General features: G+C 39.7%; 2 protein-coding genes across 3 annotated transcripts; one reads left to right on the forward strand and one right to left on the reverse strand.

Annotated features, from left to right (window-relative positions):
* Positions 1-354: 354 nt before the first annotated feature.
* On the reverse strand, positions 355-13,131 carry LOC133543207 (solute carrier family 25 member 44-like). Of its 2 annotated transcripts, XM_061887729.1 has the most exons (5): positions 12,947-13,131; positions 12,764-12,835; positions 10,010-10,678; positions 9,790-9,917; positions 355-3,376 (listed from the first exon to the last, which is right to left on the reverse strand). In XM_061887729.1, exons 3-5 carry the CDS (start codon positions 10,674-10,676, stop codon positions 3,185-3,187), a joined length of 987 nt encoding a protein of 328 aa, XP_061743713.1. In that variant the 5' UTR covers positions 10,677-10,678; positions 12,764-12,835; positions 12,947-13,131; the 3' UTR covers positions 355-3,184. The 2 variants fall into 2 exon arrangements, with proteins under 2 accessions (XP_061743713.1, XP_061743714.1); XM_061887730.1 differs by lacking the exon at positions 12,764-12,835.
* A 2,749-nt stretch (positions 13,132-15,880) lies between these two features.
* psma4 (proteasome 20S subunit alpha 4) lies at positions 15,881-25,413 on the forward strand. The gene is made up of 9 exons (XM_061887112.1): positions 15,881-16,031; positions 16,381-16,406; positions 16,482-16,524; positions 19,311-19,473; positions 19,569-19,646; positions 19,760-19,848; positions 21,798-21,928; positions 22,020-22,143; positions 25,187-25,413. The coding sequence occupies exons 2-9, from the start codon at positions 16,404-16,406 to the stop codon at positions 25,339-25,341; spliced, it is 786 nt and encodes a 261-aa protein (XP_061743096.1). The 5' UTR covers positions 15,881-16,031; positions 16,381-16,403; the 3' UTR covers positions 25,342-25,413.
* The last annotated feature ends 2,391 nt before the right edge of the window (positions 25,414-27,804 follow it).

Genomic DNA, 27,804 nt, shown 5'->3' on the forward strand with positions numbered 1-27,804 from the left:
GTGTTTGATGAGCATTCCTCAACTTTATCAGTATTGATTGCCACCTTTCCCAACTTCTTTGTCATGTGTTGCTGGCATCAAATTCTAAAGTTAATGATTATTTGAAAAAAACTTCAAACATGTTGTCTTTGTAGCATATTCAACTGAATACGGGTTGAAAATGATTTGCAAATCATTGTATTCCCTTTATATTTACATCTAACACAATTTCTCAACTCGTATGGAAACAGGGTTTGTAATTACATTTTTCTGCCAGTCTTGACTTTAATCAACAATTTTAAACATTGCAAAATTGAAGAACATACACAGTATGAAAAATTACATTTAATATGCGCAGGTTCAAAACACAGGAAACAGATATTAAAATGTTTTATTGACGAGCTGAACATGGACAGGAAGTCACATGACATGACGCATGATATTAACTGCTTAGTTCTGAAGCAAGATTAGACATGACAGGTTCAGGAGTTCAACATATTTTAGGAGTTTTCTCTTCAGTTCGCAGCAAATCTGTACAAATGAAATATCTGCAAGACTTAGTAAGTGTCGCTATAACATCCGTTCTTAGCTTCATGTGCATTTTGTCTTTAAATATTCTTTTTCCAACATTGCTCATGGTGAAATCCCACAATTAGTTCACGCAAAGCCTCAAAAGGATTAACATTTAAAAGTACAGTGATACCTCAATTTTCCTTTGGAATCTGGTATCTATATTTCCCATAAGAAATAATTTAAATCCAATAGTTCATTCCAGACACTCAAAAATGTACAAACCTTATAGATATAATAAATATGGTTATTACCTATTGAAAACAATGCATAAAACATGGAAATAATTAATTACATGGTTAAATCAACATTTAAAATAAGTTTTACCATAAACCACTGATGAGTAGATGCCACCAGTTTTTTTGCATCACTCCAATGTTTCTCACCTTCTTTATCAAAGGTCTGAAAACTTTCTTTGATTCCATGCTTGCTATTTTGCAGCTGTATTCAATTAAATAAAGCGCAGACACGTGAGACTCTTCTGTTTTGGCACTCGATTCCGCTGAATGACTTCCACACAATGTTTGGTTGTGTGTGCTAACCGACGATTTGGGCAAAGTTTTTGTGTATGAGAAGCAAGGTGTAAAAAAAAACAAGGTACCACTGTATGTTCTTGTAAATTGCATTTCAACATAATTCCTTAAAGTAGTTTTCACATTATTTCAGTAAGTTTTCTAAGCAAGGTCCAGATAAAATCCCTGCATCCCCATAAGTGTTACCCCAATATAGGTTATATCAGGGGTCACCAACGCGGTGCCCGCGGGCACCAGGTAGCCCATAAGGACCAGATGAGTCGCCCGCTGGCCTGTTCTAAAAATAGCTCAAATAGCAGCACTTACCAGTCAGCTGCCTCTATTTTTTACTAGCAAGCTGGTCTCGCTTTGCTCGACATTTTTAATTCTAAGAGAGACAAAACTCAAATAGAATTTGAAAATCCGAGAAAATATTTTAAAGACTTGGTCTTCATTTGTTTAAATAAATTCATTTATTTTTTTACTTTGCTTCTTATAACTTTCAGAAAGACTATTTTAGAGAAAAAATACAACCTTATAAATTATTTTAGGATTTATAAACACATATACCTTTTTAATTCCTTCCTCTTCTTTCCTGACAATTTATATCAATGTTCAATTAAATTTATTTTTTTCATTGTAAAGAATAATAAAACAATTTTAATTTAATTCCTCATTTTGGCTTCTGTTTTTTCAACGAAGAATATTTGTGAAATATTTCTTCAAACTTATGATGATTAAAATTCAAAAGAATTATTCTGGCAAATCTAGAAAATCTTTAGAACCAAATTTAAATCTTATTTCAAAGTCTTTTGAATTTATTTCAAAATTTTTGTTATGGAAAACCTAGAAGTAATAATGATTTGTCTTTGTTCGAAATATAGCTTGGTCCAATTTGTTATATATTCTAACAAAATGCAGATTGGATTTCAACCTATTTAAAACATGTCATCAAAATTCTAAAATTAATCTTAATCGGGAAAAATTACTAATGATGTTCCATAAATTATTTTCTTAATTTGTTCAAAAAGATTCGAATTAGCTAGTTTTGCTCTCCTTTTTTCGGTTGAATTTTGAAGAGTCGAAATTGAAGATAAACTATGTTTCAAAATTAAATTTTCATTTTTTTCCTGTTTTCTCCTCTTTTGAACCATTCAATTAAGTGTTTTTTTCATCATTTATTCTCTACAAAAAACCTTCTATAAAAGGAAAAAAAATGCACGACAGAAATACCCATTTTCATATATATATATATATATATATTTATATATATATATATATATATATATATATATATATATTCAAGATAAATTGAGCAAATTGGCTATTTCTGGCAATTTTTTTAAGTGTGTATCAAACTGGTAGCCCTTTGCATTAATCAGTACCCAAGAAGTAGCTCTTGGATTCAAAATGGTTGGTGACCCCTGGGTTATATCTTACTCATTAGTACTAATTTATTGCATTAAAATTTCCACACTACCCCGCAAAAACTGTACAAAAGCAGCAAGGTCCCACCAATAAAATGTCCTTATTCATGGTGACAATGGCATTAATTTAGATGTCTAAACTAATTCCATCCATCCATCCATCTTCTACCGCTTGTCCCTTATTATAAAGAAACACCAACACCAAATAAAAACACTAAGCATAATAAATTGTAAGACATTATTAAAAACAAATGTACGGATTCAGTTTGTGCTCTTAAGGGTACAACACACACAACAAAACTGCAATTGTTACAACGGTGTTGTTCCTCCAGTACTTAGGTTTGCTTTGTTGCATGGAATTTGCCATTTTGTCATCCATTATTAATTACAACACATACCCAACATACCTACAAAACAGATATATTTCACATATGTTACTTCATAAAGGCAAAAACAATAAAATAAAAAAAAGCCCAAAATAGTACAAGTAGTAGTAGTAGTGGTACTTCTAACCTGATGTTGGATCTCTTGATGATGTACAGCAGACAAACATTCTCCGAACAACAACAAAAATCAGTCAGCCATGATTTGTCTATTTTGGTGTACTTTTAAAAAAAACTGAGGTACTTTTGTTCTTGTGTCCTGTATGGAGCTTCTCTTCTCACATGGCACGTGGTCCTGGTGACAAAGTAGCATCTACCAGTGTCTGGAGTCCACCAGCTCAGGCCGCAAACTCACTTTTTTGAGGGTCTCGTAGCCGACCACCATGACGATGGCGGTGGGAGTGGAAGAAATGATGCGGGCCGACAGTCCTTTGGTCATACCCCAGGCCCCTTCGTCCCTGATCAGCTGCCTGAATGTGTCGATGATTGAAGTGCGTCCTTCGACCTAAACAAAATACTAATATTACACCAGCAACAATTTGGTTTGATTCATTCGATTAGAAAAAAGATTTTAATTGCATTTTGTTGCTATGATGATTCTTTCAATTGTAAAATACATGGACATGGTTTCCACTACGGCTGCCTTAATAGAGCGCACATGAGCATGGTGCACCTGTTGGTGATGCAGGTCGCACTACAGCTGATGTGGCCTTTGCATGCGTAATCATTTATAGTGGAAAAGAGACATTATTGAAATGTTTGCACTGTCAAAGCTTGACAGTTTTCAGATTTCAATAAAATCCGCCCATAACAAACTATACAAACCCTGGTGATTACCGTATTTTCCGGATTATAAGGCGCATAGAATAGACGCTACAGTAGAGGCTGGGGTTACGTTATGTATCCTCTAGATCAGGGGTCTCAGACACGCGGCCCGGGGGCCAATTGCGGCCCGCGAGACGTTATTTTGCGGCCCCCATCTTAATATGACAGTTTAATGTTAGTGCGGCCTGCGAGTTATATATGAACGGTGCTTGACAGCGTTGTGTTATTTGGGTCCAAACTTGCTCTTTCAACGTTCTGGGTTGCCTACCCCTGTGTAAGTGAGAAAGCGGAAAATGAGTGAAAGTGACATGGAGATGAGGGTTTTCTTACGTGCCTGGCTGCAGTCACACCGCGACACCTGTCCGTCAGTAATAACAGTCCCCAATAACCTGGACCAATTCAAACCGTTAGTTTATTTTTTTGTTTAATTTGCATTTCCTCACACGATGAACACTCCGGGAGCCGTCACTTTTTTGCGCTCGCTATCCAGGTACTTTCCCCGGCTATTATCCGTCGATCGCCGTGTTGCAGTAGGGAGGAAAAGCGGAACGACACACATTGCGGAAATAACATTATTCTCCGTGCGTCGGCTAAATAGAAATATATTCCACAACCCCAAATATGTCTTTTTCAAAGCCTGCAGTGAGGAGAAAGGTTAGTGATGAGCAAAGACAATTCCAGGAAAAGTGGGGGATGCAATATTTCTTTGTTGAGTACAAGGGCAACCCGACGTGTCTTATTTGCACACAAAAAGTTGCGGTGCACGAGGGATACAATTTGAAACGTCATTATACAACTAGACATGCCGAGGAGTATGCAAAAAAAAAATTTAAGAAATCGTTTCTTGCTGCCTCACCCAGACTCTGCATCCAATTGAGTTTGAGAACCCTGCTTTAGATGGAGCTGCGCTAAAGGGAATGTCAACGAAACAGTCAGATAGGTCAGTCAAACTATATTAATAGATTAAAAACCAGCATTTTGATAACTCTGTTTACTCCCAAAATGAATAAACAGCTGTTTTATTATTTTCCTCGATTCAATAAACACGTAAAAAAAAGTCTGATACTGTTACGGTAACTCTAACGTTAGTGCAATCACAATATCGTAACACCCGAAATAGTGCAAAGCAATAATATAGCAATAACTCAACGTTGCTCAAACGATAATTTCACACAACACAACACACAAAATAAACATGTAAAGCTCACTTTATTAAGTTATTCCTCATCCACGAATCCCTCAAATTCTTCTTCTTCAGTGTTCAAATTAAACAGTTGGGCGAGTACGACATCCAACATGCCTGGCTCCGTCTTGTCGAAGTCGTCATTAAACGAGTCAGTGTCGCTGCTGTTAATGTTAAATTCTCTCGCTGCTGCTCTATTTCCGTGTTCTACTGTGTGACTGATCGCCTTGAGTTTAAACTCTGCGTCATAAGCGTGTCTCTTGATAGGAGACTTTTTTTTTTTTTTTTACATAAACACACAGAAACGGCATGCCTACCGCGCATGTATCCCAGCATGCACCGCACGCTTCTTCTACTGGGGAAAATGAAGTCAGCGGCTGCTTATCGTACTTGCGAGACCTGTTGTGGCTCAATATTGGTCCATATATAAGGCGCACCGGATTATAAGGCGGACTGTTAGCTTTTGAGAAAATTTTAGGTTTTTAGGTGCGCCTTATAGTGCGGAAAATACAGTATATTTACCTCCTGAAGAGGTAATAATAGTTCAATTAACACCTCTCTGACCGTGTCTATCAAAAGTGAGCATTATCTTTTAACACTCAAGAGTACTGTATATTGGGGCCTTTTGCATCCTTTCGGGTAATTGTTTTGCTCTATTTTGGCCATAATTTTGTTTGTGTTACTCTGAATGGATTATATTTATTTTTTTATTCAAATCAATTCATACATCTATGATACACTGGGGATTTTTTTTTGCCTAATGGAGTAGCACCAGGACATAAAGTCCTCCGGAAATCAAGAACAGGGATGGGTACACTATACATTTAGACAGATACAGTACCAAATCCCAGTACCTGAGAATTGATACAAGTACTCCACAGTATCATTTTTCAGAATTTTTGTGTGTTCATAAGACTTAAAGGCCTACTGAAACCCACTACTACCGACCACGCAGTCTGATAGTTTATATATCAATGATGAAATATTAACATTGCAACACATGCCAATACAACCTTTTTAGTTTACTAAATTACAATTTAAAATTTCCCGCGGAGTTTCCTGTTGAAAACATCGCGGAATGATGACGCGTGTTTGTGACGTTATTGGTTGGAGGGGACATATTAGCCCAGCACCACTTTCGGCTAAAAGTCGTCTCTTTTCATCGCGCAATTACACAGTATTCTGGACATCTGTGTTGCTGAATCTTTTGCAATTTGTTCAATTGATAATGGAGAAGTCAAAGTAGAAAGATGGAGGTGGAAAGCTTTAACCTTTAGCCACACAAACACACGGCGTTTCCTGGTTTAAAATTCCCAGAGGTGAAGCTTTACTATGGATCAGAGCGGTCAAGCGAACATGGATCCCGACCACTTGTCAACCGGCAGGTTTCGGTGAGAAAATTGCGGTAAAAAGTCGCCTCTTACCGGAGATCTGCGGAGCTTGCGTCGTCCATGCAGCTGCCGTGACTTCCCTCAGAGACTGGCGTCAACACACCCCTCTGACTATCAGGTACTATTTAACTCACTAAAACAGTAGCAACACAATAGAAAGATAAGGGATTTCCCAGAATTATCCTAGTAAATGTGTCTAAAAACATCTGAATCGCTCCCAATGCAATCGCCTTTTTTTTTTAACTTTATTTTATTTATTTATTTATTTTCTAGTCCTTCACTATCAATATCCTCATCTACAAATCTTTCATCCTCGCTCAAATTAATGGGGAAATTGTCGCTTTCTCGGTCCGAATAGCTCTTGATGCTGGAGGCTCACATTATAAACAATCTGAGGATGTGAGGAGCCCTCACACCAGTGACGTCATCGTCTGCGACTTCCGGTAAAGGCAAGGCTTTTTTAGTAGCGACAAAAAGTTCCGAACTTTATCGTCGATGTTCTTTACTAAATCCTTTCAGAAAAAATATGGCAATATCGCGAAATGATCAAGTATGAGACATAGAATAGACCTGCTATCCCCGTTTAAATAAGAAAATCTCATTTCAGTAGGCCTTTAAATGCTTTTGATAATAAAAGCCTTTTTTTAGCAATATTTAAAAACGAGCTAATTATGATAACTGCTGTCCAGTTGTTAAATCTTGTTCTACGATGACATTTCTGAGTCTCAATTGCAAGTATAAAAATAAGTTGCAATTACAGTTACAAGTCCAAGAAAGTAGATGGTCGTAGTGTAAAGTTTACGGTGTGTTTGCTAGTCAGTTCAGTCTTTGCTGAGTCTAGTCTTCTGTTGTGCCCTAAAAAGTGTTAACACTGTATGTATTGTACTTATTACGCACCAGCTGTTTGATTGTAACGTGCATCTTAGTACTAGCTTTCATTAAAAAAAAGGTGAGGGTGTTGAAATCACCATATTAAATTGCTAATGCTCACCAGTAGCATGTCAATAGCAATGTCATTAGCATCAAACTAGCACATTTTTAAAGCGCAGCCTTACCAAACTTACGTTGGAGTGTTTTTTTGAGCCAATTTCTTTGTTGGCATTGCACATTGCAATATTACTTAAAGGTAGTTTGGCTGAGTCCTTTCTCAGTGCTGCTGGAGTGATTGCCCAGTGCAAGGCGTGAAAAGCCAGCTACCAGGTGTGACGTCACACGCAACCCAGGTACCAAAACATGGCACAGTTGGATTTTACGTCAATCGGTGCCCATCAGGACCAGCGGAATTCGATCGGTGCTAAAGGAAGTAACAGACTCGGTACCCATCCCAAGTTCGGAGTGTATAAACAATTTTTGAATTCATATTTTTGTCTACTTTTAACAGATCTCCTAATCAACTTAAGTCCTAAAAAATTTTTTTTTAATTGTTTACATTTTAACCCTTTGAACGCACATTTGACCTAATTATGTCAGTTTTTTAATTTGGAAACAAATTCATAAAATGAGATATCCACACATAAGATGTGGAAGGGCTAGGATACTGGAGTAAGATTAGTTCTAAAACACCTTAGGACTTTTTCATCCTGGTGCTAACCTACTGCAAGTAAAAGATGTATGCCCCAGAGGGTTAATACCACTCTTCTATTGGAGTTTGTCAATGTCAGGTTTACCTAATGTTACAACCTGTAAATCACCCAGCTTCAGTGTTGTCCCGATACCATTATTTTGCTACCGGTACCAAAACAATTTAAATACTTTTCGTTACTGTTCTAAATAAAGGGGACCACAAAAAATTGCATTATTGACTTTATTTTAACAAAAAAATCTTACGATACTTTTAAACATATGTTTCCTTTTGCAAGTTTGTCCTTAAATAAAATAGTGAACATACAAGATAACTTGTTTTTATTAGCAAGTAAAGAAACAAAGACTTCTAATTAGTCTGCTGACACATGCAGTAACATATTGCGTCATTTATCATTGTAATATTTTGTCAAACTTATTAAGGACAAGTGGTAGAAAATTAATTATTAATCCATCCATGTTCTTCCGCTTATACGAGGCCGGGTCGCGGGGACAGCAGCCTAACCAGGGAAGCCCAGACTTTCCTCTCCCCAGCCACTTTGTCCAGCTTTTCCCGGGGATCCCGAGGCGTTCTCAGGCCAGCCGGGAGACATAGTCTACCCAACGTGTCCTGGGTCTTCCCTGTGGCCTCCTGCCGGTTGGACGTGCCCTAAACACCTCCCTAGGGAGGCGTTCGGGTGGCACCCTGACCAGATGCCCGAACCACCTCATCTGGCTCCTCTCGATGTGAAGGAGCAGCGGCTTTACTTTGAGTTCCTCCCGGATGGCAGAGCTTCTCACCCTATCTCTAAGGGAGAGCCCCGCCACCCGGCGGAGGAAACTCATTTTGGCCGCTTGTACCCGTGATCTTGTCCTTTCGGTCATGACCCAAAGCTCATGACCATAGGTGAGGATGGGAACGTAGAACGACCGGTAAATTGAGAGCTTTGCCTTCCGGCTCAGCTCTTTCTTCACCACAACGGATCGATACAGCGTCCGCATTACTGAAGACGCCGCACCGATCCGCCTGTCGATCTCATGATCCACTCTTCCCCCACTCGTAAACAAGACTTCTATGTACTTGAACTCCTCCACTTGGGCCACCCTTTTCCGGGCGAGAACCATGGACTCGGACTTGGATAAGATAAGATAGGATAGGTCTTTATTGTCATTGCACAAGTACAACGAAACTTTGTTTTCAGCACAAACCTGTACAAGATTAGACAAACAAACAGTGTACAGGGTTACAGAACAAGAACGCTGATGTGTCGCCATAAGGCCGTAAAAGATGGGAAAAAGGTAAACGCTGGGGAAGGATGAGTTAAGCCGATCCAGCTCTCACTGGATCAGCTGCGAACCGATCCAGTGAGAGCTGAAGATCCCAGCCAGATGAAGCCATCAGGACCACATCTGCAAAAAGCAGAGACCTAATCCCGCGGCCACCAAACCGGAACGCCTTGACTGTGCCTAGAAATTCTGTCCATAAAAGTTATGAACAGAATCGGTGACAAAAGACGGCCTTGGCAGAGTCCAAACCTCACTGGAAACGTGTCCCACTTACTGCCAAGTAATTTAATATACTTTTTTATTTATTGTTAATATCTGCTTACTTTCTCTTTTAACATGTTCTAGCTCCACTTCTGTTAAAATGTAATAATCACTTTGATACTTTACATTAGTTTTGGATGATACCACACATTTGGGTATCAATCCGATACCAAGTCGTTACAGGATCATACTTTGGTCATATTTAAAGTCCTCATGTGTCCAGGGTCGTATTTCCTGAGTTTATAAACATGTGGTGGACCGGTACTTTTCAAAGGCGGTATAGTACCGAATATGATTCATTTGTATCGTGGTACTATACTAATACCGGTATACCTTACAACCCTACTCAGCTGTTAATATTCCTTTTAAAGAGATGTGAGCTATCTTTGTAACATCACTGTCGAGGCTTACCTGCACCCTGGCTCTGACAACATCCATCGGGTTGGTGACAGTGGAGGCAGTGGCGGCCGCGAGTGGCCCAGCCATGGCTTGGAGGACAATATGAGGACAGTTAGAAGGGGCCAGGTTTGACAGCTGCTCTGTGGAACACATAAGAGGAAGATAATATGGAATTTAATTGATTTAGTTCCACTACAAAAAGGTTTTCTCGGAGGTGGAAATTTCAGATTACCAGCATAAAAATGGTAGAACGGCCACCAGACGGCGCTATTTGGGATGTAGGTAAGTAAAGAAGCAACGGCTCCCCTGTAGAAACCTGGTAAACCATCAGCAGAAAATATTTGGGTCACAATGCTTCTGGTTTGGCCAAACACTATTTTTGGCTTGCCGGTCTCTGATTTAGAAGGAAGGCGAAAGCGGCTGAGGTGCTCCCCCTGGCCTTGCATCATCAGCTGCTGCGACACCACGTCAATGGGCACGGTGATGCTCTGGGCCACCAAGGACGCCGCGCCGCCCGCCACCAGCGACTTGACTGTGTTGTCGTCAGAATAGTTGGACACATACTTCCTCACCAGCTCGTAGGTGGTTATGTAAGCCTGGCCAGAGATGATGGTGAAGGTGTTCAACATGAAGCCACGGTACAGGCCCCGAACACCCTCCGCCCGCAGGATCTTGATGAAGGCGTCGAAGGTGCCGCCGTAGAGAGATTTGCCCTTCTGCACCTGAAGCCGAGTCCGGATCAAGGTGGCCGGGTAGACCGTGGCCCTGATGCTCAAGGTAATGAACACCCCAAAAGAATAGAACTTCCTTTTATCCAAGTCCTCCCACTCAATGATCTGGATGTTCCTCTTTTGCTGCATGGTGCCATTCGTAGCAGCATCCTCATTTGAATGACTCATGACTGCCAAGAAAAGGAATATTGTTAGAAGGATTCTTGCCTCTTACTAAACACGCAAAAAAGGTAATTTTCTATGTTTATTGATATGTACTGCTCTTTGGGGAGAGGCGGCCAGGAGGCGGAGAATGCGGCCAAGCGGAGAGGCGGGGCGTGGCGGGAGCGACGCCGCTGTCAAGTGCAGGTGCGTGGATCGTGCACCAGTACACAATTAACATTTCTCCTCACGCTTTATAAAAGGGGAGAAGGAGGAGAGAACGGGGCAGAAGGAGGACAGCTGGTTGTAAAGCTCCTCACATTGTTTACAATCATGGCCACCAGCAGCTAGAGCGATTCGGACCGAGAAAGCGACAATTTCCCCATTCATTTAAGTGAGGATGAAAGATTTGTGGATGAGGATAGTGAGAGTGAAGGACTAGAAGAAAAAAAATTTTTTTTAAAAGACGAGGGCAGTGGGAGCAATTCAGATGTTACTAGACACATTTACTAGGATAATTCTAGAAAATCCCTTATCTGCTTATTGTGTTACTAGTGTTTTAGTGAGATTATATAGTCATACCTGAAAGTCAGAGGGGTGTGGTGACCGCCAGTGTCTCTCAGGGAAGTCACGAAGCTGAAGCAGGACAGAAGCTCCGCAGATCTCCGGTAAGAGGCGACTTTTTACCACAATTTTCTCACCGAAACCTGCCGGTTGACAAGTGGTCGGGAACCATGTTCTCTTGACCGCTCTGATCCATAGTTAAGCTTCACCTCTGAGAATTTTAAACAAGGAAACACCATGTGTTTGTGTGGCTACAGACTAAAGCTTCCCACCTCCATCTTTCTACTTTGACTTTTCCATTATTAATTGAACAAATTGCAAAAGATTCAGCAACACAAATTTCCAAAATACTGTGTAATTATGCGATGAAAAGAGACAACTTTTAGCCGTAAGTGGTGCTGGGCTAATATGTCCCCTCCAACCAATAACGTCACAAACACGCGTCATCATACTATCAGGTACTATTTAACTCACTAATACACTAGCAACACAATAGAAAGATAAGGGATCTCCCAGAATTATCCTAGTAAATGTGTCTAAAGACATCTAAATCGCTCCCAATGCAATCGCCTTTTTTTTTCAACTTTTTTTTTTTTTTACTATTCCTTCACTCTAAATTTCCTCAACCACGAATATTTCATCCTCGCTCAAATTAATGGGGAAATTGTCACTTTCTCGGTCCGAATAGCTCTTGCTGCTGGAGGCTCACATTATAAACAATGTGAGGAGCTCCACAACCGGTGACGTCATGCGCAAATTGTCTGAAACTTCCGGTACAGGCAAAGCTTTTTTATTAGCGACCAAAAGTTGTGAACTTTATCGTTGATGTTCTCTACTAAATCCTTTCAGCAAAAATATGGCAATATCGCGAAATGATCAAGTATGACACATAGAATGGACCTGCTATCCCCGTTTGAATAAGAAAATCTCATTTCAGTAGGCCTTTAAATGTAACTTAGATATTGGGTTTCATCGAGAGGAGCCAGATGAGGTGGTCCGGGCATCTGGTCAGGATGCCACCCGAACGCCTCCTTAGGGAGATGTTTCGGGTTTGTCTGAAAGGTAGGAGGCCACGGGGAAGACCCAGAACACGCTGGGAAGGCTATATCTCCCGGCTGGCCTGGGAACGACTCTGGATCCCCCAGGAGGAGCTGGACGAAGTGGCTGGGGAGATGGAAGATAGGGCTTCCCTACTTAGGCTGCTGCCCCCGCGACCCAACCTCAGATAAGCAGAAGAAGAAGTATAAATGAATGGATGGATGGATATTGGGTTTCACAATGTAAAAGGGCTATACAAATATAATTCACTTCACATCTGTAGTTATTTCTGCACAATAACTCAGATATGGTAACACTAGCGAGCAGTCGCGAATATGAAGTTATTTTAGGCCCAGGATGTATTTTGCTTTGTTCATTATTGAAATGTTTCTTTGTCACCTTATGTTGTATATTTTTTATATCACATTTCCAGTTCATTTTTACACAAATCGCCAAGAAGTAGTTGTCACCTGCTGCATAATTGACGCTAATGCTATGCTAATGCTGCTCACCATTTATATCCAAGGCCCTGCGATGAGTTGGCGACTTGTCCAGGGTGTACACCGCCTTCCGCCCGATTGTAGCTGAGATAGGCACCAGCGCCCCCAAAGGGAATAAGCGGTAGGGATGGATGGATGGAATTTATATCCCATGTGTTAGCATAGCATTCATGACAACCTTCACAAAACACTTACCTCTGTGGACAGATGTTTACGTCCTGAATAATTTGAATCACATTGCGACGTGTAATTTTCGAATATGTCGTTTCTTATCGAGCAGTTAAAAGCGGGAAGCTGCGGGACAGTTTTCGTGTTCGACCTCCGAGATCGCCCAACTTCCGGCTTCCATCCCAAACACAGGGGCTGGTGACACGTCACAACCAATTAGGAGGCTTGTTGTAGGTCTTCTTCGTGTCTCTTTTTACTTGTATGTCGTAGCGCCCTCTACAGTAAACAATGTGTAGTAAACCTATGTTATTCACCATCCATCCATCCATTTCTACCGCTTATTCCCTTTCGGGGTCGCGGGGGGCGCTGGCGCCTATCTCAGCTACAATCGGGCGGAAGGCGGCGTACACCCTGGACAAGTCGCCACCTCATCGCAGGGCCAACACAGATAGACAGACAACATTCACACTCACATTCACACACTAGGGCCAATTTAGTGTTGCCAATCAACCTATCCCCAGGTGCATGTCTTTGGAAGTGGGAGGAAGCCGGAGTACCCGGAGGGAACCCACGCATTCACGGGGAGAACATGCAAACTCCACACAGAAAGATCCCGAGCCTGGATTTGAACCCAGGACTGCAGGACCTTCGTATTTTGAGGCAGACGCACTAACCCCTCTGCCACATATTTGATTGTATTTATTTATTTATCCATCCATCCATTTCTTACCGCCTGTCCCTTTCGGAGTGGCAGGGGGTGCTGGAGCCTATCTCAGCTAAATTAATTAATTAATGTATTTATTTATTTATTTATTTATGTATTTATTTATTTATTTGAATTAGGAAAATGCTTATTTGGGCTTCACAGTGGGAGAGGGGTTAGTGCATCTGCCTCACAATACGAAGGTCCTGAGTATAGTCAGGGTTCAATCCCTGGCTCGACGGGATCTTTCTGTGTGGAGTTTGCATGTCCTCCCCGTTATGCGTGGGTTCCCTCCGGGTACTCCGGCTTCCTCCGACCTCCAAAGACATGCACCTGGGGATGGTTGATTGGCAACACTAAATTGGCCCTAGTGTGTGAATGTTGTCTGTCTATCTGTGTTGGCCCTGTGATTAGCTGGGGACTTGTCCAGGGTGTACGCCGCCTTCCGCCCGATTGTAGCTGAGATAGGCACCAGCGCCCCCCGCGACCCCAAAAGGGAATAAGCGGTAGAAATGGATGGATGGATAGATACCTTGTACTTTTTTTTAATGTAATTTCCTGAAATACATGAATAAATGAGAGGGCGACTTGTCCAGGGTGTACCCGCCTTCCGCTCAAATGCAGCTGAGATAGGCTCCAGGGACACCCGCGACCCTGAAAGGGACAAACGGTAGAAAATGGATGGATGGATGGAAATGAATTGAACCTACCCATTTAACAACACATTAAAGGCCTATACTGAAATGAAATGTATTTAAACGGGGATAGCAGGTCCATTCTATGTGTCATACTTGATCATTTCGCGATATTGCCATATATTTCCTGAAAGGATTTAGTAGAGAACATCGACGATAAAGTTTGCAACTTTTAGTCGCTAATAAAAAAGCCTTGCCTGTACCGGAAGTAGCAAACGATGCGCGCCTGACGTCACGGGTTGTGGAGCTCCTCACATCCGCACATTGTTTACAATCATGGCCACCAGCAGCTAGAGCGATTCGGAACGAGAAAGCGACAATTTCCCCATTAATTTGAGCGACGATGAAAGATTTGTGGATGAGGAAAGTGAGAGTGAAGGACTAGTGAAAAAAAAAAGAGGGCAGTGGGAGCGATACAGATGTTATTAGACACATTTACTAGGATAATTCTGGAAAATCCCTTATCTGCTTATTGTGTTACTAGTGTTTTAGTGAGATTATATGGTCGTACCTGTACAACCTGAAGGTCGGCCCCGCACCTTTCTTCAGCACCAGTTGACGGGGGGTGGCGAATCCCATCTCTGCCCTTCGCAAGGGACCCTCTTTGAAACACGATCTTTCGAAATGATCGTTGCATAATACACTGTACTTTGTGTGCGTGGTCCAATCCAATAGCAATAGTGTACAGCAAGAAAGTGGCGTAAACCTGGCACTTTTGTCAATGGAATTTGGCACAGAAGGGGGAAAAAAAGCCGGAGGGGTGTGGCCACGGGTGTGGTGACCACCAGTGTCTCCGAGGGAAGCCAAGTTTCTCGACGAGGTGAAGGCAGCCGGTGAGATGTATTTCTTTTTTCCCGCCTCCACACTGGAAGCATCCGACGGTCGGGGGCGACCGGTGGGAGGAGGCAAGAGAGTCCAAAACTGCCGCACCGCACTGCCTCTTTGACAGGCGCAGGAGGAACGACGCAAGCTCTCCGCTCATGTCTACGGTAAGAGCCGACTTATTACCACCATTTTCTCACCGAAATTTGCCGGTTGACATGTGGTAGGGAACCGTGTTCGCTTGACCGCTCTGTTCCATAGTAAAGCTTCACCGTCATCTTTCGGGAATGTAAACAATAAAACACTAGCTGTGTTTGTGTTGCTACAGCCGGCCGCAATACACCGCTTCCCACCTACAGCTTTCTTCTCTGATGTCTCCATTGTTCATCGAACAAATTGCAAAAGATTCAGCAACACAGACGTCAAGAATACTGTGGAATTTTGCGATGAAAACAGACGACTTAATAGTTGGGAATGATGCTGGAACAAAATCTCCTCTACAATCCGTGACGTCACGTGCACGCGTCATCATACAGAGATATTCTAACAGGATATTTCGGCGCAAAATTTAAAATTGCAATTTAGTAAACTAGCCCGGCCGTATTGACATGTGTTGCAATGTTATGATTTCATCATTGATATATAAACTATCAGACTGCGTGGTCGGTAGTAGTGGGTTTCAGTATTAAATTTCCAGCAAATTTAACGTTGGCCAAGTTTGTAACTAAATCAGTGTTATACCCTCCCGCAGACAGGTGGCGCTGTGGGACACAGTTTGCACCGTCGCGACACTTCAGACCGGTGCGCATGAGGAAGCGTTAAACAGAAAGTACAAGACCGAACATCTTCGTTGGCTAAAACGACAACAACTAACTCCTTTTTTCCGTCGAAGGTACTGCAAATAAATGTTTTGGTTAGCAGATAATAATAATATACTCCACTTAGTTTCAGTCTAAGGAGTTTGACTCCGTCCTACAGTCATTGTGTACTAGCATGCTAGCTAACTAGCTGAGATATTGCAGATTCATTCTGCTGAGCTTCGACTGTCAGGCTTATAAAAGTCACTCATTCTTAGCTTTTAATGTGCTTGTGTATTGTACTGTGTATATAAATGTATAATATGATACGTCCTCTCCAGCCACTTGTTTAATTTTCACAAATATTTCACTTGCATTAGGAGTGTTATGTACGCAAAAAAAAAAGTGCGCTTTTGGCTAATCTGACATCTTTCTTATTTGCAGGATAGTTGTTTGGCCACGCAAACATGGTAAGTTACAACTTATGTTCTTATTGTCTAAATTAGTTGCTTGTTTACTCATGACTGTTCTTGCCTGATGTTTAGTCCCGCAGATATGATTCCCGGACAACCATATTTTCTCCTGAAGGCAAGTGTTATTTCCTTTATAATAACAGTGGGAGTTTGTTTTCTATTTTCATCCTTCATTAAAGGCCTACTGAAATGAGATTTTCTTATTTACACGGGGATCGCAGGTCCATTATATGTGTCATACTTGATCATTTCGCGATATTGCCATATTTTTGCTGAAAGGATTTAGTAGAGAACATCGACGATAAAGTTTGCAACTTTTGTCGCTATTAAAAAAGCTTTGCTTTTGTTGTAAGCATTTCACCAATCTCGCGCACTTTGCAAATTATACGTCATTTCCATTGGGCTTCACGGTGGAAGAGGGGTTAGTGCGTCTGCCTCACAATACGAAGGTCTTGCAGTCCTGGGTTCAAATACAGGCTCGGGATCTTTCTGTGGGGAGTTTGCATGTCCTCCCCGTGAATGCGTGGGTTCCCTCCGGGTACTCCGGCTTCCTCCCACTTCCAAAGACATGCACCTGGGGATAGGTTGATTGGCAACACTAAATTGGCCCTAGTGTGTGAATGTTGTCTGTCTATCTGTGTTGGCCCTGCGGTGAGGTGGCGACTTGTCCAGGGTGTACCCTGCCTTCCGCCCGATTGTAGCTGAGATAGGCGCCAGCGCCCCCCGTGACCCCAAAAGGGAATAAGCGGTAGAAAATAGATGGATGGACGTCATTTCCATTGTCAGCAAGTAATTTGCATATCGCAAGACAAGGTTTAAGACTAGATTTTTTGGATGGTTTAGTCAGTAACCCTACATTATTGTATTTTATAAATAGTAAACCAAGTTGGGGTAGTTGTTTAGTCGTGGATGTACACTGTATAGTGGTTAGGGTTGGACTGATTTGAGGGCAATACGCAGTTATATTGTCCCGACTACAAATGAATAGATTTACATAAGTATTTAATAAATTATTTTGACACCAAAAACATGTATTTGCGCCCATTGATTTGCAAAACGTGCACCACACATTATTCAAATATATAGTTGGAAGCAATTTGCAAAAAGATTGCGCATTATACAAATTTGCAAATTGCTCACATTGGTATTGTGCCTACAACACCTTTACCGGAAGTAGCAGACGATGTGCGCGTGACGTCACGGGTTGTGGAGCTCCTCACATCCTCACATTGTTTACAATCATAGCCACCAGCAGCTAGAGCGATTCGGACCGAGAAAGCGGCAATTTCCTTATTAATTTGAGAGAGGATGAAATATTCGTGGATGAGAAAAGTGAGAGTGAAGGACTAGAGAGAAAAAAAAGGCGAGGGCAGTGAGAGCGATTCAGATGTTATACACATTTACTAGGATAATTCTGGAAAATCTCTTATGTTCTTATTGTGATACTAGTGTTTTAGTGAGATTATATGGTACCTGAAAGTCGCAGGGGTGTGGTGACCGCCAGTGTCTCTGGTGGCAGGAGGACGTAAGCTCCGCTCATAACTACGGTAAGAGCCGACTTATTACCACAATTTTCTCACCAAAACCTGCCGGTTGACATGTGGTCGGGAACCATGTTCGCTTGACCGCTCTGTTCCATAGTAAAGCTTCACCTTCGGGAATTTTAAACAAGGAAAGACCGGCTGTGTTTGTGTGGCTAAAGGCAGCTGCAATACACCGCTTCCCACCTCCATCTTTCTACTTTGACTTCTCCATTATTAATTGAACAAATTGCAAAAGATTCAGCAACACAGATGTCCAGAATACTGTGTAATTATGCGATTAAAGCAGACTACTTATAGCTTGGCTCGGGCTGGAAAAAATGTCCGCTACAACCGATGAGGTCAAACGCATGCGTCATCATACCGCAACGTTTTCAACAGGACACTTCGCGAAGGCCTACTGAAATGAGATTTTCTTATTTAAACGGGGATAGCAGGTCCATTCTATGTGTCATACTTAATCATTCCGCTATATTGCCATATTTTTGCTGAAAATATTTAGTAGAGAACATCGACGATAAAGTTCGCAACTTTTGGTCGCTAATAAAAAAAAGCCTTGCCTGTACCGGAAGTAGCAGATGATGTGCACGTGACGTCACTGGTTGTAGAGCTCCTCACATCCTCACATTGTTTACAATCATAGCCACCAGCAGCTAGAGCGATTCGGACCGAGAAAGCGACGATTTCCCCATTAATTTGAGGGAGGATGAAAGATTCGTGGATGAGGAAAGTTAGAGTGAAGCACTAAAAAAAAGAAAAGGCGACAGCTCCAGGCGACTGCAGTGGAAGCGATTCAGATGTTATGCCCATTCCTTTTTGCAGCACCTCTCAAGCTCCATAAGGTTGGATGATACGCGGCTGCCCTTCTCCCACAATCGCTCATTTTTAAAGACCGAACAGCCCCAGGACCTAGTGGTTCCAAACTTCATACATTTACGGATAATGGAGACCACTGTACTCATTAGGACCTTCAAGGCCGCAGATCATTTTCCGTACCAGTCCCCAGATTTTTACCTCAAGGCAATCTTGTCTCAAAGTTCTACAGACTATTCCTTTGACTTCATTTTTGGTTTGTGCTCTGCCATGCACTGTCCAGTTTGGAAACTTATACAAAAACTGGTGTGCGACTTTGCAAATCATGTCTAACCAACAGAATTTACCACAAGTGAACTCCAGTTAAGCTTTAGGAGCATCTTAAGTATGATGAGTTGATCTGCTAGAGTTAACTGGAGCTGAGCTAGTCAGCTTAAAAATGAAGCCCTGTGAATACTTTCCTGATGCACTGTACATTTCTTAAGCTGGGCTATTGAGTCTACAACTCTTTAAACTCTCCATTGAATCCCTACATACCTTTCGACAGGTCGCTTGTATCAGGTGGAGTATGCCATGGAAGCTATTGGCCATGCTGGAACATGTCTCGGGATTCTAGCCAACGATGGAGTGCTGTTAGCTGCAGAGAGACGCAACATCCACAAACTGTTGGATGAGGTCTTCTTCTCTGAGAAGATCTACAAACTGAATGAGTGAGCACATTTGACTGCAGTGACCATGTCAAAGAAATAATTGTAACGCAGTGTGTGATTTTTTTTTTTTTTTTGCTGTCTTTGTTTTTTTCCAGAGACATGGCTTGCAGTGTTGCAGGGATCACATCAGATGCTAACGTGCTGACAAATGAACTGCGGCTAATCGCACAGAGGTAGAACATGTTTGTGTCTAAACTTCTATAACTTATTTGAATCCATTCTTACGGTAGTTTCTTTTAACATTTAACAAACTGAAACTGTGTGTGTTAAATGTTTTTCTTGTCAGATATTTGCTGCAGTACCAGGAGCCGATCCCTTGTGAGCAGCTGGTGACGGCGTTGTGTGACATCAAGCAAGCCTACACTCAGTTTGGAGGTAGGAAGCTTTCCCATGCGTCCTTTCATGCAGCAAAAATGCATTTTTTGTTATCATTGAGACATTAGAACATCATATGGACCTAAAGTATATTTATTTTGAGCTGATTCAAGTAAATGTGGCACAGCAGCAAATCCGCATTGCAATTATCAAGACATTTTTTATGAATCTCATCATTTCAGGGTTAAAAAAAAAAAGCCAACACTTTTTGGGTACAATTACATTTACGTGTATATGTGAAGTGAATTATATTTATATAGCGCTTCTCTCTAGTGACTCAAAGCGCTTTTACATAGTGAAACCCAATATCTAAGTTACATTTGAACCAGTGTGGGTGGCACTGGGAGCAGGTGGGTAAAATGTCTTGCCCAAGGACACAACGGCAATGACTAGGATGGCGGAAGCGGGAATCGAACCTGGAACCCCCAAGCTGCTGGCACGGCCACTCTACCTACCGAGCTATACCGCCCGTGTGTGTATGTAAATATGTATATATATATACATACACACAATATAGAGTGTTTCTGATACGTGTATTTATTTGTGCTACAAATAACTTCTTACGACCACAATTAGATTTGATGCTGCCAATAATGCCCAGGCTCATAGTCTATGAATGAGAGTCAATTGTAAGAAAAAAACCCCAAAACATTAGTGAACACTTGTTTTAAAAGACAATTATTCGATGCAGTCATGGTAACCAATGCACATGACCACGCCCCCAGCACCACAGGTATCTTGGCAGTCCAGGGGAAACACTGAAAATGCATACACTACAAAGCACCCATACTACAATTTCCTATGTCGTCGCTTAAAATTGGTACAACCCAGCACATAACCTTTTAATATACATGATTGTATATCACAAATGAATACAATTTTGGGTGGTTATAAATTTTAATTGAGAGAGACAGCCAGATAAAATCCAATGTTATAGTATCACATCATTTACTGTGACACGAGTTACTGTTTGTGTCATTTCCTTAGACAAATCTGAAGATCTTTTCTTGGCTGACTGCACATTAGTCCATCACAGAACTTACATTTACACCTATAGAAAATTTAGAGTCTGCAATTACCTAATATGCATGTTTTGGGGATGTGGGAGGAAAAAACCTTCATTGGCGCATGAAGAACATGCAAACGTTTAAAAGCAAGAACACACAAGGGTGTTCACTACACCTTTGGGAAAAGATTGTTTGTTCAAACTTTATTAAAAAAAGCACAGCCTCTTATTTGTGTCGCAATGATGCTAATGGACAGGATTCAGTGTTTCACACAGAACCAATCTATTATGGCTGCGAGAGCTTTCCCAGGGGCATTGTCAATATGACATCATCATACATTTTGCATAATTGGCTATGATGCATACATTTGATTTAAACGGCTAAAAATGTTATGCAAATATTTAAAGCAAATGTGTGTTGTTGTTATTATCAACATATATTTTTCTTGTGACAATCTATCGTTTTGCTAAATTTTTTTCCAATTGCTGCTGCCTTTTTTTATTAATAAAATGTAACACTTTGTACACCCTTGGTTTATTTACTTATTTCACCCTGCCCTCCTTCAATGTTGGAATTTAATTTGGCAGATTTGTAAACATCCCTTTGAATTACAGATGGAAAAACATTTCAACTTAAGGTTGTTTTTTGATAGTCTCCACAATTGTGTTACTGCAAAACTAAGCAGACAACTGATGTATGAATCAAGTTAATTTAACAACACAGTTTGGTATCAACTGATAAAAGCAACACAATCTTACAGGATAAATAAAAGTTGTCTCTTATGTTTCTACCTCAATGCTAACATAGACAGGATATCAAAAATGAGCATTGTGAGTGTTTTAAACCTGTACAAACTTAAACAAATTTAGGTTTTAATGAAAAACCAAAAAAAAGCCGCCAGTACAATTTAGATTTGGACATCTGTGTGGATTCCCCTTGCAGGCAAGCGGCCGTTCGGCGTGTCTCTCTTGTACATCGGCTGGGACAAGCACTATGGCTTCCAGTTGTACCAGAGTGACCCCAGTGGCAACTACGGAGGATGGAAGGCAACATGCATCGGCAACAACAGTGCTGTAAGCTCCACTCACAAATAAGTTTACATGGCACTGGGTACTGACTGAGCTACGTTGAAATTAAGTTTCAAGCTGTTCTCCCACACCTCAGGCCGCGGTATCCATGCTAAAGCAGGACTATAAGGAGGGAGAGATGACTCTATCCTCGGCTCTGGCTCTGGCTGTCAAAGTTCTCAACAAAACTATGGACGTCAGCAAGCTGTCTGCGGAGAAAGGTAAGCTTTAGCTGAGCCCTAAACAAGATCTAGGGCAGTGGTTCTTAACCTTGTTGGAGGTACGGAACCCCATTAGTTTCATATGCGCATTCACCGAACCCTTCTTAGTGAAAAATATGTTTTTATGTGTTTTTGGTAACACTTTAGTATGGGGAACATATTCTAAGTAACAAAGTCTTAATTTAGAGTTATTTTGGGTTAGGGTTATAATGAGGCCATGTCGAATAAGGCATTAATAAGTACTTAATGATGACTCGTTAAGGGCCAATATGTTACTAATTTGCATGTTAATAAGCCAGTAATTAATGGTGAATATGTTCCCCATACTAAAGTGTTACCATGTTTTTTTTGCTAGTGCACAAAATGAACCGTGCATGAACATCACCTTGTTCAAACAACAAAACCAACACAGTGCATAAACTCACAACAAATTACACACCTGCAGTTCAGTGTGACTTCTGCTGTTGCCGTATCCGTAATACCCTAATTTGTAGAAGTTTTTATTGACACGATGAGGCCGACTCACCAAACCCCTAGGGTTCGATCGAACCCAGGTTAAGAACCACTGATCTAGGGTCTTTAATTCCTGAAACATAATGTCATTGCCTCACATACACACCCAGTATGTTTACATGCACTAAAAAACTAATTATCTACTTACCTTTGTATATTTTTTTTTACAAAATAGTGCAGACAAATTTGATATAGAGTAGCCGTAATATGATTTTAAAATCATACTTGTTAATATTCTCTTAAATAGAATTATGAATCTGTCAATTTTCCCTTTACTTCTGAGTGTAAGGTAGAGAGGATTTGCGTCCGTGGATAATAATCATAATAATAATTCAAACAACCTTATGTTTCAAAGCAAAATGGATGTTATCTTAACTTGTATGGCATCCTTTTTTAAACTAAAAAGAAAAGGACGTCTTCAAATCTTCACAAAAAGCCCATGTAATGATCCATGTAATGATCATGTAGCCTCCTCATGTTCGGGTCCCTAAAATAAGTGTTTATGCCAGGGGCCGACCCAGCCTGCTGGAAAGTATTTTGTAGCCCAGGGGTCACCAACCTTTTTGAAACCAAGAGCTACTTCTTGGGTACTGATTGTTGCGAAGGGCTACCAGTTTGATACACACTTAAATAAATAACCAGAAATAACCGAATAGTCCAATCCAATCCACTTTATTTATATAGCATATTTAAACAACAATAACGTTTCCAAAGTGCTGCACAGCCATGTTAAAAACAATTGTAAAAAAAAAAATGAAATAAAAATATATATATATATATATATATTATGCTCCACCAATGACTGAATAAAAACAAAAAATATATAAAAACGATATAAAAACACATATGATTAAAAACTATTTTAAAGGGTAAAATCAAAACAGTAAAATAGAAATCAAAGTGTATAAAAAACACAGAGGACAACAGAGGACAGAGGACCACACAACTCACGTAATGTTAAAAGCCAAAGAATAAAAGTGGGTCTTAAGACGAGACTTAAAACACTCCCCTGTGGAAGCAGTTTGAACATGGAGCGGCAGAGTGTTCCAGAGCTTAGGGCCGACCACAGAGAAGGCCCTGTCTCCCCTGGTCTTAAGTCTGGTCTTGGGCACCACGAGCTGGGGCTGGCTCTCGGACCTCAGAGCGCGCGCAGGAATGTAAATTTGGATGAGGTCCAAGATATACTGAGGGGCCAGTCCATGTAAAGATTTAAAAACAAACAGCAATGTTTTAAAATCAATTCTAAAATGAACAGGGAGCCAGTGCAAACTCTGAAGAATCGGGGTTATATGCTGGCGTTTCCTGGCCCCTGTTAAAAGCCGTGCTGCCGCGTTCTGGACTAACTGCAACCGGGAGAGAGCTTTTTGGCTAATGCCAGCATAAAGTGCATTGCAGTAGTCCAGGCCACTTGAAATAAAAGCATGCACGACTCGTTCAAAAAGGTTAAAAGATAAAAACGGTTTAACCTTTACTAAAAGACGAAGGTGATAAAAACACGATTTTAAAACGCCATTAGCTCAATTTACCTTTAATAAATAAATATATATACATAAAAAAAATGGGTATTTCTGTCTGTCATTCCATCGTACATTTTTTTTCCTTGTACGGAACGTTTTTTGTAGAGAATAAATGATGAAAAAAAACACTTAATTGAACGGTTTAAAAGAGGAGAAAACACACAAAAAAATGAAAATTTGATTTTGAAACGTAGTTCATCTTCAATTTCGACTCTTTAAAATTCAAAATTCTACTGAAAAAAATGAAGATAAAAACTATCTAATTCGAATCTTTTTGAAAAAATAAAAATAATAATTTATGGAACATCATTAGTAATTTTTCCTGATTAAGGTTAATTTTAGAATTTTGATGACATGTTTTAAATAGGTTAAAATCCACTTTGAAATAGGATTTAAATTTGATTCTATAGATTTTCTAGATTTGCCAGAATATCTTTTTTTAATTTTAATCATAGGTTTGAAGAAATATTTCACAAATATTCTTCGTCGAAAAAACAGACGCTAAAATGAAGAATTAAATTAAAATCTATTTATTATTCTTTACAATAAAGAAAAAAAATAAACATGAACATTGATTTAAATTGTCAGGAAAGAAGAGAAAATAATTTAAAAGGTAAAAAGGTATATGTATTTAAAAATCCTAAAATCATTTTTGAGGTGGAATTTTTCTCTAAAATTGTCTTTCTGAAAGTTATAAGAAGCAAAGTAAAAAAAAAAAAAAATTATTTAAAGGAGTGAAAACCAAGTCTTTAAAATATTTTCTTGGATTTTCAAATTCTATTTGAGTTTTGTCCCTCTTAGAATTAAAAATTTCGAGAAAAGCAAGACCAGCTTGCTAGTAAATAAATAACATTTTAAAAAATAGAAGCAGCTCACTGGTAAGTGCTGCTATTTGAGCTATTTTTAGGTCCTTACGGGCTACCTGGTGACCCCTGGTCTAGCCCAAGCCCAAGCCCAACCCCAAAGTGGTTTACACATGTTGGAAATGTCTTCTCCTTGCTGTGTTGTTCCAGTGGAGATTGCCACACTGACACGGGAGGATGGCATAACAAAAATCAAGGTGCTGAAACAGAAAGAGGTGGAAGAGCTCATCAAACGACACGAGGCTGAGGAGGCCAAGGCCGAGAAAGACAAAAAGGATAAGGAGCAGAAAGAAAAGGATAAATGAGCACAATAATGACATTTGTGTCAGATAACCCTGTATTGTTTTTGTCTTTTACATTAAAAGTTTGGAAACTTGTGTTTCTGCTTCAGTTATTAATTCTAAAAGAAATGGTTATACTTTACTTAAATATAAAGAATTCCACTATTAAATGTGTGCTGTTTCCCATGCATGTGAACTATACAGATGTGACGTTAGTGAACGATTTGAGTCTGAATGACTGGTGACTGGACTAGAAAAATCAGATAGTCAAAAGAAACAAAAGTATTTGGATTCACTTTATATTTCTTTTTTTTTTTATTAGATAAGCAGGAATAGGTGGATGGATTCACTTTTCATGTATTTTTTAATTGGGTTCACTTTTTATATCTGTTGAAATTATTTTAATATCATTCTTAATTTATGTATTTTAATTTGCATTTACCTATTATATATATACTTTGTTTTAATTTAGATTTCTTTGTTTATAAATTTTATTTGGATTAACAATGTAATTTTTTATTTTCATAAACATTTTTTATTTTGTAATCTTTAATTCACTTTAACTTTTTGGGGGGATTTACAATTATTTATATTTTATATTTGGATACACTTAATTGTTTTAATTAATGTTTTTTTTTTTGATTAACTTTGTTAAATTTGACTTTTTGTTTATTGTTTTAAAGTATTTCATATTTGGATGTACATTTTTTTTTTTTTTTTTTTAAAGTTTATATTTATTTGGATTGACATTTCTGGTTCGTTGTTCTGTTGTGGATATGAACAGTAGTTGAAGTCTACCTGCACCAGGTAGGGTAGTACAACTCGTTCGTCACAATTTGTATTATATATATATTTTTTAATTTAATTTGTAATTATCCATTCTGTATATATTTTCTTTCATAAACATTCCCTTCAACGTTTTTAGGTGAGGTGAAATTCAAAACAGTGACGTCACTGGGTACACCACGTGGAAAAAATATATATATAGTCAATGGTACATAATACCCAATAACAGTGTAATTTAAAATTATTCAGTTAAACATGTGATCTTATAACTGCTACTGGCAATTATTTATTTGATTAAAAAAATATCAAAACAATAACCAGCCAGTCTTTTTAACGGTTCTTTAAAAGGAACGTCTCCCTTTAAAAAGCCGTAAATCCCCTAATTGAAAAGAAAAAAAAAAATTTCAAATGTAGTGTCTCATTTTTACCACTTGATGGCGGTAGTGTTCAGTGATTTACAGCCCAGAAAGCTGACTAAATGGTTAACGGTTTCTTCTACAAAATTTAACGATACCTGGAATGATACCAGAAGCGCTTTACATTAAACCTCAAATTCACTCATTCACGCACCGATGGCGGTAGCTGCCTTGCAAGGCGCTAACCACGATAATGTTATGATGTTTTATCCCCAAATGATACCATCAATCATATTTTCGCCCAAAGTTAAAAGAGTTATCTTCCTGTTTGGTTCAGATTGAGGTAAGAGTGGAATAAATGGGATCGACCTAAATATTAATTGCATCGATACCTGTTTGTATCAGCATTGGATTGATACTAAGGTGAGACGAAATATATTTTTTCGGTTTTATTAGGGACCGAATAGACCCTGTTGTATTTCTAAGGTTGTATTATTATTATACCACCGCCTATTTGAACTGTAATTTGACCCCCTTAACATGCTTCAAAACTCACCAAATTTTACACACACACCAGGACTGGCGAAAATTGCCATCTAAAAAAAACTCAAAATTGCGCTCTAGCGCCCCCTAGGAAAAAAACACAGACAAAACAGCTTGTAACTTCCTTTAGGAATGTCGTAGAGACATGAAACAAAAATTTATATGTAGGTCTGACTTAGACCTACATTTCATGCACTTACATCCTTCAGCAAAAATCAACAAGAAGTTGGCAAAAACCCCTTCAAAAGAAAAGTTTCCTAAAAAAAAGGTAATTTTTGCCTCTTTGAGCTGTAATTTGACCCCCTTAAAATGCTTCAAAACTCACCAAACTGGACACACACATCAGAACTGTTAAAAATTGCAATCTAATAAAAATTTAAAAAAACAAAACTCAAAATTGCGCTCTAGCGCCCCCTAGGAATAAAAGACCGACAAAACTGCTCTTGGGAAGAAAACACAGACAAAACTGCTTGTAACTTCTGATAGGAATTTCGTAGAGACATGAAACAAAACCTCTATGTAGGTCTCACTTAGACCTACATTTCATTAATTGACATCCTTAGGTTGAGGCGAAATTACTCTCTGCATTTGAGCCATCATCACCTTGGAGGTGGGGGGATCATGACATATATATAATTTTTGACATTATCTATATATAGTGATTTGTGCAGCCCTTTGAGACACTAGTGATTTAGGGCTATATAAGTAAACATTGATTGATTGATTGATCCTTCCGCAAAAATCAACAGGAAGTTGGCAAGTACCCCTTCAAAACAAAATATTTGTAAAAACCCGTCATCTT

Source organism: Nerophis ophidion, linkage group LG25 (assembly GCF_033978795.1).
Source record: "Nerophis ophidion isolate RoL-2023_Sa linkage group LG25, RoL_Noph_v1.0, whole genome shotgun sequence".
NCBI classification, from domain to species: domain Eukaryota; kingdom Metazoa; phylum Chordata; class Actinopteri; order Syngnathiformes; family Syngnathidae; genus Nerophis; species Nerophis ophidion.